Raw genomic sequence first — 13,246 nt, 5'->3', positions numbered from 1 at the left:
CTGAACATGTGACCACGTTTCCTCTTCTGTAAAATGTAAGTATTCTGTAAATATTTTTACTTTGCTGTATTATTTTAGGGTTTAGCAAGAAGATTAGTAAAAACCTAACACAATGCCTGACACAAAGTATCTGCTCAATAAAGACTTGTTATTAATCTGGGAAACCTTGACAGTGTTGCTAAACCTTCAACAGTGATTCAGTTGTAGCATTCAGCTACAGAAGACTGAAGACTGTTTATGTATCAAATCAATCTGCTGTTCCCATCTATCCTTAGGGAGGCTGCAAAAGTCATCCTCAGCACTGCTAATTAATTTTCTTGAGTGGTAAGTTGCTTCGGATCTCAGAGGGATAGAAGGCACCCTAAGGCAAATCCTGCTTAGAAAGGCAGGAGTCTAGTCTAAGCTGCTAGAAAGAATCAGCCCTCATTGTTCCAAATTCCTCTCATCTCATATAGCAGAGGTATTAAAGGGGTCTAAACCCAAAGGGATGACCCTGACTAGTCTCCCATTCGAGGCTAATCCTGCCATCTGGGCTTCCTGATGGCCCGTCAGCAGGGAAGACAGGAGGCAGGCATGGGAGAGAATACATGTTTATAAACACTGGTTGAATGGCTGAATGAATAAAAAAATACTACAGCCCGGGGAAGGTTGATGGACCACTGGCCTACACAAAGTGAGGGCAGAGAGGAATGGTCAATCCCCACTGCCTGGAACCTGGGCTGCCCACCTTCTTCCCAGTGCGGGGCTGTGTTCCCAGCGGTGGGGTGAAGAAAGCCCTTTGTGAAGTGCAGGAGTCCTCTGAGATCAAGTCTGAGACCAAGCTGGAGCCCTGCGATTCACAAAGGAGGAAACTGAGTGAGGCCCAGACAGGTTCTCAGACCTGCTGAGGGCCACACAAGCCGGTCTCTAGGACACCAGTCCCGGTCTGTGTCTCCTACAACCCCGTGGCATGGAGTTAAGTCGCCCCACGAGATTCAAACCTCTGACCTCAGACCTGGCAACTTGGTACTCAACACTGGTCTTCTTGCAACACACAGGAGCAAGGCCAGCCGTCACATCACCTTGGACTGCATGTGTGTGTCTCGGCTTTGTCTGGAGCTAACCAGAAGATGCCAAGAGCTGGAAGAGAGCTGGTCAGTTCCACATCTGTCCCTCCCCCAGTTAAAATTCTCTGAGAGGCAGAAGGGTCATCCCTGTAGTGGAGCAGGAAAAGGAGGGGCTCTGGGACAGGGAGGAGAAAGAGAAGAGGCATCAATGGGAAACTGTGGTCAGGATCCTTACAAGAACGAGAAATCCGTTAGCAGAAACAGAAGGTGCCAGCTTGAGTCAGCAGATCCGAATGTGCGGAGGGAAGAAATGCCCCAGAAGACTGTTCTGCTATGAATGGCTTTTTAGCAGACAGGAGGAAGAAAAGGGACAGACACTTGGGGGGCCTTTACTGTACCCCTGGCTCAGTCTCAGAGAGCCTAGCCCCCAGGGTTGTGCCATGCCCCGAGCCGTCCCCCCACTCACCCGAGGATCACCACTGGGACCTTATGTTTATGCGGGCAGCTCCCACTATTATTCAATTACCACAGTTTTATTAGGCAGCTAGGTATAATGCGCAATGCCAAAATACTTCATGACTTTTTTTAAAGGAGGAAATAAGAGAATACAAAAAATAATGAAGATGTGAGTCTTCAGGAACTTACAATGCAGCGTTAGAAGGGCCCCTTGAACATGGGGAAATGGGCTGAAACAGAGGGAAGGGAAGAGTGCCTTGGCAAGTCTGACAGGGCAGGGTAGGGGAGAGCCACTTCTGGTGTGAAAGCTTTCATGAAAGTGGCAGCATTTGTACAGGGTGGAGTAGGTAGATACGGACAGGGGTGGGGCAGGGAGGCAAGGAAGATACAGATGGACAGATGGCATACATACCATGCATGGGCAAAGGTGACGGGGGTGGGGGGCGGTGGCGGTGCAGGGTCCTATTCAGGAAACAGCAAATGTAAGCCACTTAAGCTGAAATGCAGCAGGTATTCAGGAAAAAAAATAAATGAAACCAAAAACCAGATTGGGGTCAGATCAGGGAAGGATCTGGAAATCTCCTGTATTCTACAGCCAAAGTGAACCCACTGAAGGGTTTAAGCTGGGAAGCTATATAATCAGAGCTGGGCTTCAGACAAAGTAATCCCCCAATGCTCCAAGACACCGAGGTGGCAAGACCTTCGTTCCCCAGTTGAGGTCCTCAGAGGGAGTTATGTGTTCCTCCTGGCCCCTACCCCATCCCCCTGCTCTCCATTCCTTCTACATCGAACTCTAGTTTATGTTCTTTTTAAAAATCTAAGGCAAGGTAACCAAAACAAGTCCTCGAAACCAGAAGGGTCCAGACACAGGCAAAGGAGTGCTCATACCCTCGTCCTCCCCACTAGGAGCCCAGGTGACCAGCACCCTGCCAGGGGAGGAGAACACGAAGGTGTGAAGTCCCGGAGAATCCCACAGGCTCTGGGGGAAAGGCCGTGACACTTGGGAGCCTGGCAGTCAGAGGGAGTAACAAAACTTCAGCGTTTCTATAAACCTAAACATTCACAACCCAGGCTACCATACACGCTCATTCTGCCCCGGTATCCTTCTACCTTTCAGAGATCTGGGTGCCTATGAGGACAGAGGCATGGCGAAGGGCACAAGATGACCCCTGCTACCATCGCCAGCACAGGAGAGCCAACAGGGTGCTCCAAGTTCCAAGGCCCGTGTGGCCTTTCCACCAGTCCACCTGCATTCCTAGGATGCTCTACGTTCCACACGTGTGGCCTCCAAGGCCCAGGGCTCCCTCTCCACTTCCCTGCCCCCCAGAGTTCCCTGAGCTCTGTGGAAGTCAGGCCTGTCAAGCAATCGGCAGATTCTCCACTTAGAGAGGCTTCCCTTGCCCAGCTCCACTGACGCCTGGCCTGTGGAATCTACAAGCCTTCCTCTAAGAATTACAGAAGTCAGAGAGGGAGGCCTGGGACAGAGAAGAGGGAGGGTACGGTTACTCCAAGGACAGGGGCTCCTTCTGTCAGAGTTAAAAATAAACTCTTAGCAATTTACACCCAACTCCTCCCTCCAGAAGCCAATGGGCCTTGGCAGATAAATCTCTCCCTGCAGAGAAAATGAGGCCCCAGGGGGCCAGATGGGAGAAAGCAGACCATGCAGACATGGTCCAGTATGTGGCTCTAGCTGAAGCCAGAGGCCCCCAAAGACCCACCTAGGCTCCGATTACTCTTCCTCACCTCCTCTCCCAAACATCCCCAAGTTCAGAAAAAAGACGCAGAATCCTTGTTTGCATGGTGAGTACCACACCTGCCGAGGATTAGGTGAATCAGGAAGAAGAGAATGCCAAAGTCAAGCTAAAAGAAGTGCTCTGCCCACTACTGCTCAGTTCCGCAGGTACCGCAGCTACGTGAGCCCCCTCCCCTCGCCTGCACAGGACCCCCCGGCAGTAAGGGACGAGGCTGCCTCAATGGGCTCCCATGGGCTCAGATCGGCAGTAACCCTGCCTCCACCATCAGGAGAGAGGAAAGACCCCTGTTCTCTGTGACACACTGCAGGTGGCAAAGCCGGAAGACCAGAGAGGCCCTGGCCTGACCCAGGAAGGAGGCCCTGAGGGTCAGGGCCCAGTTAGCCCTGGAAGCCAGCAGGATGAGGTCACACCCCTGAGCGTAACCTGAAGCCCCACACTGCAGAGGTGGAGAATTAGCTCGGCAACAGGGCAGGAGGCCCAGGGCAGGGAGGCGGCTCAGTCACAGGGCAGTCGGGGTGAGGGCCACGGACAGCCTCATGCGGGGCTCTCCTACTCACCCCCACACCCCTTCTGGCAGGGGGGCCTGCTGGCCAGAGTAGCTTGGAGGAAGCCAGAGCAGGAGGAAGCCCAGGCAAAAATCTCATCAACTCCAGTGAACCTGGGCGCCCTCCCCCTAAGCCTCCCCCTGACGGAGAAGCAAGGCAGCTCCACGGAGCCTTGGCACACGCTGCCCTCTTCTCACACAGCCGGGGCTCGGCAGGGGCTTGGGGGCAACGTGCTTTCCTGAGCGAGAGGAGGGGGACAGGCCACCTAGAGAAGCACCAGACATGGCCCACACCCAGCCACAGGAGAAGGGGGCAGACAGGGAGACCAGGCGCGAGGAGAGAGATGCAGGTCTGCGGTGTGGCAGGAAGACCTGGGGCCGACGGCAGGGCTGGGTGGTGAGGGGAAACTGCAGCGGCGGCAAGCTTATTTTTAGCTGTTGGGACAGAGGGGCTGAGTAACAGTTCTAGGCCCTGGGCGGGAGGCCAGGTTGCAAATGTCCCGTGTGTGGGCCGGGAGCCCAGTGACACTACGGATCATCACAATGGCCACGAGGTGACTGACGCCAGCACCTGCTGCAGAGGGGTGGGGTGCGAGGTGCCCCAGAGAGCATGAAAGCAGAGGAGCCGGCAGGGGCTTGTCAGCAGGTCCCCTTCCCCTTTGCTTTAGGTTCAAGACTCAATGGAGACGAATGAAGCAGAGAAGGCATCAACAGCACAGGCCCCTGTGTTCCCCTCATGTTCTCTGAGACAGAAAAGGCCACACAGTTTCCGTCTTTAGCCACCACTCCTCACCTTCCAGATGAGTGCTGCATGGACACTGGCCACGGAGATGCCTGGGACGTCCCTCAAGAGTAAGATGCCCTTTCATATGACCCTTCTAGGCAGCTCAGGTTCCTAGCAGAATAAACACAGAGCTTGGCCGGTCTTAGAGGGGGACAAGAGTTACAGATAGGGTTTGACCTTGGGGCCACGTCCCAGGCCCTCCCCCCCACCCCCGGCCAGATAGCACACAGAGATGTTTACTGGATCAGAGAATAAAGACCCCCAACACTGCACCACCAGAGGCTGTGTCCAACCTTATTCTGCTTTCCCCTGTGTGTCTTCTTCGTCCAACCACGTATGATGGCCTGGCACCCAGGACCCCACACTCCAAAGCATCAGGGATGAAACTACTGCTTAGCATTAAGTGAGCAGGAAGAAGAGGAAAGAGAACAGCCAGCACCAGGCATCCGTCTCTCCTCTTGCTTCTTTGGACTTCTGATATCCAGTCTTACACTGTCTTGGGGTGGGGTGGGGGAGTGGTACTTGGATGTAAATCCTAATTTCCTCATCAGCTTTGGGAATAGTCCCCACCTCTCACCTCTGCACAGCTCCCAGCCCACACCGTATCTCTGGGTGAATGAGAAGACCCCCATCTGGAGGAGCCCAGCCACAAGCCAACACAAAGCCTGCCTGGTGGACAACAGGTTAGGTCGCAGCCCTCACCAGCCCCCTCGGCCGGGTGCCCCCGTGCCTGCACAGCCAATCACTGCGGCCAGGTTTGGCCCCACACCTCAAATGGGAAACAAGTCTCTGACGGAGAACATAAAGAATTCCTCATCTCCACCGTGAGACACACCTATACTAAGATTCCTCTGACTTCAAGGGAAGACTATATCCCCACGCCACCCCGCCCCCGAGTTACACAGCCCGTCCTCTCTGCTGAGGCACTAGCTGGAACACTCTCCGAGTCTTCACACGAGAGAGGGAGCAGCTGGTCAATGATGATTATTAATTAACTGGACACAGCCACCTCAGAGCCTAGCATCAAGCATCAAGCCTATCAAAAGGGCATCCACGCCAGCCCAGGCGCTGCTGATGGTCAGACACGGAGAGGTCAGCAAGTCATCCTGCCAGCTCTCAGCCTCTTGCCCCCGGCACAGCCTTCCAGCACCCCCCAATGCCAGTGCTCAGGAGTAATTTGTAGCCTGACCTCTGACGCGTGCACCAAAGCCTGGAAAACGTAACTGACCTACTTAAGGTCACATGACCAGTTAGCAGGACACATAGACTGGGCCCCCTTTTTTTTGCTTTCTTCTCTTCTCTAGCACTTAACCAATAATAAGAAACTCATCTCTAAAAATTTGTATCCAAAGATATATCTTAAAATGCGAAACATCAGTATCCCTCTAATGATGAGAAAAGGTACAAAATTTGGGCTACATACTTGGTGAACATCAAGCTGCCCAGTGGCATGGCCCCTTCTCTTTACCAATGTCCCCATTTATGAGGTGACCTGAGTAGAAAAAGCCTAGTGACCAGTTAGTTGAGCCGAGAGTTGCGCTGCAAGGGCCATAATCCCTCTAGCAACCAAAAAACGAAAGGAAGCCAGACTCAGAGGAGGTCCCAGGGAACCGCGTCCCTGATTAAGACACAGGGTAAGACCCCGGACATAGCGCCGACCCTGTCCTGACTGGCCTAACCACCCGCTCTGGTAAGGTGGAAGCAGTCAAGAAAGATGACCAGGGAGTGACAACAGCTCTAAGGTGCAAGGAGATATGGGTCTCTTTACCACCCGGGCTTACATCAGTACCACGAGCAGCCGCAGCCCCTTCAAACACAAAGAACTCTGCCCGGCCCGCCCACCTCCCTCCTAGAACACTGAAGCTCCTGGAAGGGTGCAGTCCAGGGAAGAGAGGGAAAAAGAGACCCTACATGGCCCTGGAAGGGCCTGAATCAGGACCTCAAACCACCAGGGACAGTCCTGAATCACGACACAGGAGGGCCTTGGGACTCATGGAAGGACTCCAGTGCAGATGCCAATGCCCTGTCCTTCCCCACAGTGGGTGACATTCCTCCTGGCACGGCCTCCATACATACATCCCTGGGATTTGCGAGTGACAGGAACTTCGGCCCCTCCTCCAACCCCAGGATCTGGCCGGGGATTAAGTCTGCAGTCTCAAAGCTTGGCTCCTCCAAGCCTCTCTCTGAGTCCCTACACCTGCTTCTTTTTCTTTTTCTTTTCTTTTTTTTTTTTTTTTTTAATGAGTTCCATCTTAGAGGGAGGGTCAATGGTAACTGAAAGTTTGGGGGGATTCCTTTTTTTTTTTAAGATTTTATCTATTTATTTGACAGAGAGAGAGAGAGATCACAAATAGGCAGAGAGACAGGCAGAGAGAGGGGGAAGCAGGCTCCCTGCTGAGTAGAGAGCCCTACTCAGGGCTCGATCCCAGGACCCTGGGACCACGACCTGAGCTGAAGGCAGAGGCCTTAACCCACTGAGCCACCCAGGCGCCCCCCTACACCTGCTTCTTAAGTAGACTTGCCAACTGATGACGGGTCAAGTCCTCCAGTCCCAATCAGTCAAAACCTCTTAATCATGGGCACCAACACCTTCTTCCTCCCGAAAATGAGCTTCTTCATTTCCCCGGCACCCACCAATACCTGGTCCTGAGCCTGGGGCTGCTTTTCTCCTTCCTTCTGTCAGCCACTGACCCCAGATCTTAGCTGGAGATTATTTTCAAGCTCCATCAAAGCCCAGAATTCACAAGTGAAAAAGGACCAAGAGCTGACCCAACTTTGATCCTGCCTCAGTGGACGCCAAGAGTCGGACATGAGAGGGAGGGGGTCTCTGAAACTAGAAACTTAGGCCTCCGCAGTCCAAACCTCAATGATCTGTCATCCTTCTTTACAACAGCCTGTTAGTTTACTTCATGCCCCTCAAATATTGTAACAACTACTTTCAATATAAAGCTAGGTTAGGTTCAATTCTGGGCCACCAACCCTACTTGGTCCTTGCCCACCTGATCTCCAGTTCTTCCCTTGGGGACAGCATCACCAGCCCCTCCTACAGACCTGCTCATACTTCAGAGGCCCAGCAATGAACTGTCCGTGGCTCCTAGGGTCCTCAGAGATTTCCCTTCCAAAACTCTTCTAGACCCAACCACACGATTTCACCTCTAGACCAGCACAATGCAGCAGAGCTTTCTAATAGGAGGAGTATATGCTTCCGTGCTATCCAGTTCAGCAGCCAGTAGCCACATGTAGCCACTGGAGACTTGAAAGGTGGCTAGCTGATTTTCTATTTATTTTTTTTAAGATTTTATTTATTTATTTGACAGAGAGAGATCACAAGTAGGCAGAGAGGCAGGCAGACAGAGAGAGAGAGGAGGAAGCAGGCTCCCCGAGGAACAGAGAGCCTGATGCGGGGCTCAATCCCAGGACCCTGGGATCATGATCCGAGCCGAGGGCAGAGGCTTTAACCCACTGAGCCACCCAGGGGCCCCTGATTTTCAACTTAATTTAGATTAATTAACATTAGTTTAAATAGCCATGCATGGGTATTGGCTGCCATATGGGACAACACAGACTGCATCTGTTAATGCCTTCTCCAAATCGGTTTCTTGACTTAATATGACCAAGCATATAGCAGGATGCTCAGTGAACTGTTAACAACCTATAAGCACAGGAGATATAAAAGAGGCTAATTTGGGGCACCTGGGTGGCTCAGTCGGTTTAAGTGTCTGACTTGATTTCAGCTCAGGTCACAATCTCAGAACGGTGAGATCGAGCCCTACCTCAGGCTCTGTGCTGGGCCCGGAACCTGATGGAGATTCTCTCTGCCTCCAACTCTGCCATTTCCCCCACCTCGTGCTCTCTTCTTCTTTAAAAGAGGCCAATTTAGTGAGTGAAACCTTCCTCACCATGCGATTTCATCTGGCAAACCCATCTGGGGACAGCGCCCCTCACATAGCCATGCTACCCAACGTGCTACCCAAGAGGTATTCAAGCATGAGGTGTGCCGGTGGGATGCTGCCTGTCCTTCAGGGCTGTGGGAGCTCCGTGCCTCCCTGTGTGTCCAGAACAAGCACGCGAGGTTCCGATTATCTCCCCTTCAGAACACCGGAGGAAGCCCCACCACAGTGACACACAGTGACCTGGGGAGGAGAACCACTGGAGAAAGGAAAGGAGAAGACATCACAGGACCTTGTTTTCTCTCTAATCCACGCAATGGAAAGATAAACAGAGATAAGGTATGACAACATTCTATATTTTGTAAAGCAACAGCATGCTTCAACTAATCAGAGTCACGCAGCAGAGAGGGACAACAGTGCCAGCTTTAATTAAATTTGTTCAGCTAATACCCAAGAGTCACCATGACACAGTGAAGCAGGAAGTAGCTGAGGAACCCCAGGGGGCATACAACCAATTATTACACAAGTGGGTTGAGACTAGGTGTCCTTACCAAAGAAAGAGTTAATATGATGCCTACGTTCTTCTACAAAAAATAATAAGATTTCTTTCAAACACTCCCTAAAGGGGGTGGAGGTGGTGTAAATTTTTTTTTTTTTTTTTTTTTAAAGCTGGTTACCTGATTTAAAACTCATGAAGCTGCTGAGTTGGTACATAAGGTGCCCCTCCAATGGTTACTGCTGGGGACGCAATAAATACCCGCCCGGCACCCCTTTGCCAATAGTCAAGGGGGTCAGAGAGCAGCTCCTGAGGCTTGAGGAGCTCTGGAGCAGCAGCCAACCCCAGGTCTGGGCCTGTGGATGCCACTGCAGTTATTAAGTGGGAAGGGGCCTGAGATGGGGAGTCGGGTGTCCCGAGTTCTAATCCTGCCTCGGCCAAGAGCATGGCTCTATGACCTCAAGTGATTTCTGCTCTGGGTCTTGGTTTTTTCATCTGCAAGACAAGGGGGTTGGATGAGATGACCTCTGAAGTCCCTTCCGGCTCTGAGCAAGTGCGAGTATGACTCAGAACATAGCAACAGCAGCCAGGAGAGATGGCGAGGTGAGGTCACGGCACCCACTAAAAGCCCTGAAATGTTAGCTCTCTGAGGTGGAGGTAGAAAAGCAGCAGCACGAGCTGGGACTTTTTTTTTTTTAAACGTACTGATTTCCCTCAAGAGGGCAAAGAGGTCACCAGACCTCTTAGCCACAACCTCCCATCCACTCTCAGAGCCGTGAAGCAACAGAGATCAGAACCCCATGCAGGCCGTGCCCCAGTCCTACAGCTCCTGTCTCAAATCCCCAGGAACGACCTAACACACAATGTAGAGTAGAGGTCTGATCCCTTTTTCCTCAGTCACCTTCCCAATGGGGCAATCCATCCTTGCCACAACATCCACCCCCCTTGTTTTATAATCAAAACACTCCTGGTTTTGAAAATCATTCCGCTGCTCAGCACCTAAGGTTAAGTTCATCAAGATTCAAGATCTAGAAAACTCTTTGGTGTATGTCTCAAACAGGATTCTTTGGACCAGCTTTCCCCCACAAGCTGTAATTATGTCTTAGCCAATATTTGGATATGGAAGTGCTGTCGACACTGCTGTCGGTCTCGGAATGCCTCATACCTTCTTTCTTCCACTATTATTAAGTTTTTACACAAAGATGTGTGGGAATCTACAATTTAACAGTTGAGTCAACTTATAAGATCTGGGCACAGACTGCCTGTCAAAACAGACTGACTTCAATCTTCACCCACTTCTAACCTGAGAAAGATGAATTATGAGTGTTATTTAAAATGCTGCCAGATTTTTCCTTTCAAAACTATTTACAGGAGGGGAATATCCAAATCTCTGTCTTATTCATTACAAGAGCAGAAATCTGAATTACAACAGAAATCTGAATTGCCACTCTTAAACATTTTAGCGTGTGGTTTTCTGTGTTATTAAATAGAATAAAAAGAAGTTGAGAGCTTTTATTCTCAAGTCTTTATATAATATTTCAGCTATCCAAGGGAATGAACAGCCTTCATCCCCAAACTGCTGATGGGTGAAGGCAGATGGCCTCTCAGAGGGATAGAAAACTCTCCCAGAAAGAACGGCTGTCACATCCTCACCGGTACAGGTTAACTGTGGTCAAAGAGTCTTCACTCAACTCTACTCCCCAAGGTCAGAGCCACAGTTAAACCACCACTCCTCCTCCCAGTCCCCACTTATGACTACGGAAAAAGTGGTCTAAGACACAACAACCAAAAAGCCCACAGCAACAGCTTAGAGTAAAAGCCGAACAATCTGACAGTGCTAGGGCTAGCTGAAAGCTCTCCCCGCCAAAGGAGGATGCAAGCATCAAGGAAATAATTTTAGAGGCCTTAAAATCTGGAAATTGGATCTGCTTGCTCTCTGCAACTGCAAAGTGCCAGAGTTTTATTACATCTAATTATATATTCCAACAGTTCCACCATCACACCTATCTGAGTTTTGTATTAATAGCTGAAATACAGCTGGTTGGGGATGGGGGGGGCAGCGAGGGGGAGGAGAAAAATATAACACAGGAAGTATTTTTCTCCTCCTCCAATCATTAAGACGCCCCAGGGGAAACAGGCCTGATGTGTCACCTTTAGAGATGTGGTTTGATCTGAAACCTGTCTGAGGGGAAAACCTTTTTAGTGACCCTGAACACTGGCTCACACAGCACTGGGGACCCACCCATCTCATCAGACCCTCTAAGTCCATTCTGTTTAACTTCTGAAATAGGTATTCTCTCTTAAATCCTCATCCCCACCCCACCCCCAACCACCACACCCCCTTAAAAAAAAAAAAAAAAAAAAAAAGAGGTTGGGTTTCCTCAGCTCAAGGATAACGCTCCCTCCTCCTGTCCACCAATCGCCTATGTCCAGGGCTCAAGCGGCCATCCCCGATTTGCGGCATCAGCACCCGGCCAAGCCGCGGTTTAGAGACCGGGTTCACAATGATCAATGGAGCTATGGAAACAGCAGACATCGCGCCGAAGCCTGCTGGCCTCCCATCTGGAGCCTCACAGGCACTGAAGGTAGGAGGGGGGCCTGCTCTCGGATCAAAACAGTCCCTCCCCCGCGCCCGGGGGGCGGTGTCCCCGCGGAATCTCCAGCCTAGCACCTCCCGGGCCGGCGCGCCCCAAGGCAGCACGGCCGCGCTCCGGAGGCCCAGGGAAGTGAAATCACACATTCCGGCTCCCAAATAAGGAGCGAGGCTAAATAAACCTCAGCGATCCGACTTCTCCAAACTAACCGACCAACCAGCTCAATGAGTAATGGGCCTTTTGTGCCCGCAGAAAGAAAGAAAGGAGGGAGGAGAGGATGAGGAACCACAACCCCCGAAAATCACTTCCTTGAGCCGGGGTGAAATTAGCAGAAGTGGTCCCGAAGCCAACCGTTGCGCCTCGGCTGGATCCCGCTCAAACCCCAAAATGGCAGAGTCCTCACGAGTCCTTTCGGGTCCCGCCACTCACACCCGGAGGTGACCGGAAACCCGGTCTGGCGGCGTGGTCCTCGCGGACCTGACCTTCCCCGCCGCCCGCCCGCCCCGTGCCGCGCACTTGGCTCCCCTCGGGCGCCGGGACCGACAGCCGAGCCGCGGCCACTCCTCGGCGGCCGGGTCGGACTGACACCGGGTCCGGGAAGGGTCGCGCGATCGCGCCCGGCGACTGTGCGCTTCGGCCGCTCCGGAGCGCGGGGCGGGGGTCGTCCCCGGGAGCCTCCCCCCGTGCCCCTCCTCCCCTCCCCCGGCCCCCGAACTTACTTTTAGGGCGAATTTCTCCTGGGTCCTCTTGTTGAAGATCTGCAAAACTTTCCCGTTGATGCCCAGTCCCAGGACCTGGGTGGTGACCTTGTAGTCGTCGATGATGGCGTTCTTCTTGATCTGCAGGCTCGACTTGACATGGAACTGGGGAAACTGCTGCGGAGGCGGCGGCGGCGGCTGGGCCGGGGGGTGCGGCTGGGCCGGGGCGGGGGGCTGCGGCGGCGGCGGCGGCGGCGGATTGGGGAACAGCACCGGCGGGGTCTGGCCTTGGGAGTTGGACAGCATGGTGCCCGGAGACGCGGGAGCAGAGGCGGTAGGGCCCGCGGCCGCCCCCTCCTCCGGCTCCGGACGGGGTCCCCGCCACCCCCCGCCCGGCTGCGAAGTTTGCTCCGGGCTGGAGCCGGCTTCCCCGCCCCGGCCCGGCTCCAGGCTCGGCGGGTCGCGGGGCTCCGTGGGTCCCGCCGTGCGCCGCTGCCGCCCACCAGCCCTGCTCCCTCCCTCCCACCCTCCCCCCGGGGGCCTGGCGCTCGGGGGACCGCGGGACGGCGGGGGCCCGGCCCGGGGGGGAAGCGGCCGCGCGACAATGTACCCAGCCCGGGGGCCGGCGGCCGCGTCACAGCCTCGTCTGCGTCCGGGGCCGGTCCTTAAAGGGGAGGGTCGGAGGGGCTGGGCTTGGGGAGGCGGGGCGGGGCCTGGGAGGTGTGGGCGTGGGGGAGGGGCTGGCCTTAAAGGGGAGGACGCGAGGCGTCCGGAGTGTGGAGGGCGGGGGCCGCGGGCTAGGGGCTGGGGGGCTGTAGGACCGGGAATGGGGGCTGAGAAACCCTAGTACGTAACCGATCCCGGCCGCGCAAAGGGAAGAAGGAGGTGTATGAAAGTGGCTGTATAATTCAGATTGAAGAGCCACTTTCTTCCAATTGTGCGTCTCTTTTAGACCGCAGCAGCCAATTGGGAGAAGGGGTGTAT

The 13,246-nt window shown here is 53.5% G+C and overlaps 1 protein-coding gene across 1 annotated transcript in view; it reads right to left on the bottom strand.

The window, feature by feature from the left end:
• The window catches only part of MAPKAPK2 (MAPK activated protein kinase 2), a 45,264-nt gene extending 32,506 nt beyond the window's left edge, over positions 1-12,758 (bottom strand). The window contains exon 1 of the mRNA XM_080823797.1: positions 12,284-12,758. Within this exon, the coding sequence (XP_080679923.1) occupies positions 12,284-12,568 (285 nt within the window). The 5' untranslated portion in view covers positions 12,569-12,758. The remainder of the gene's footprint in view (positions 1-12,283) is intronic.
• Positions 12,759-13,246: the final 488 nt, after the last annotated feature.

This window comes from Martes martes, assembly GCF_963455335.1.
Source record: "Martes martes genome assembly, chromosome: 15".
In the NCBI taxonomy this organism is placed as follows: Eukaryota; Metazoa; Chordata; class Mammalia; order Carnivora; family Mustelidae; genus Martes; species Martes martes.
The sequence above is the reverse complement of the archived record's forward strand: the minus strand, read 5'-3'. Positions and strand labels throughout refer to the sequence as shown.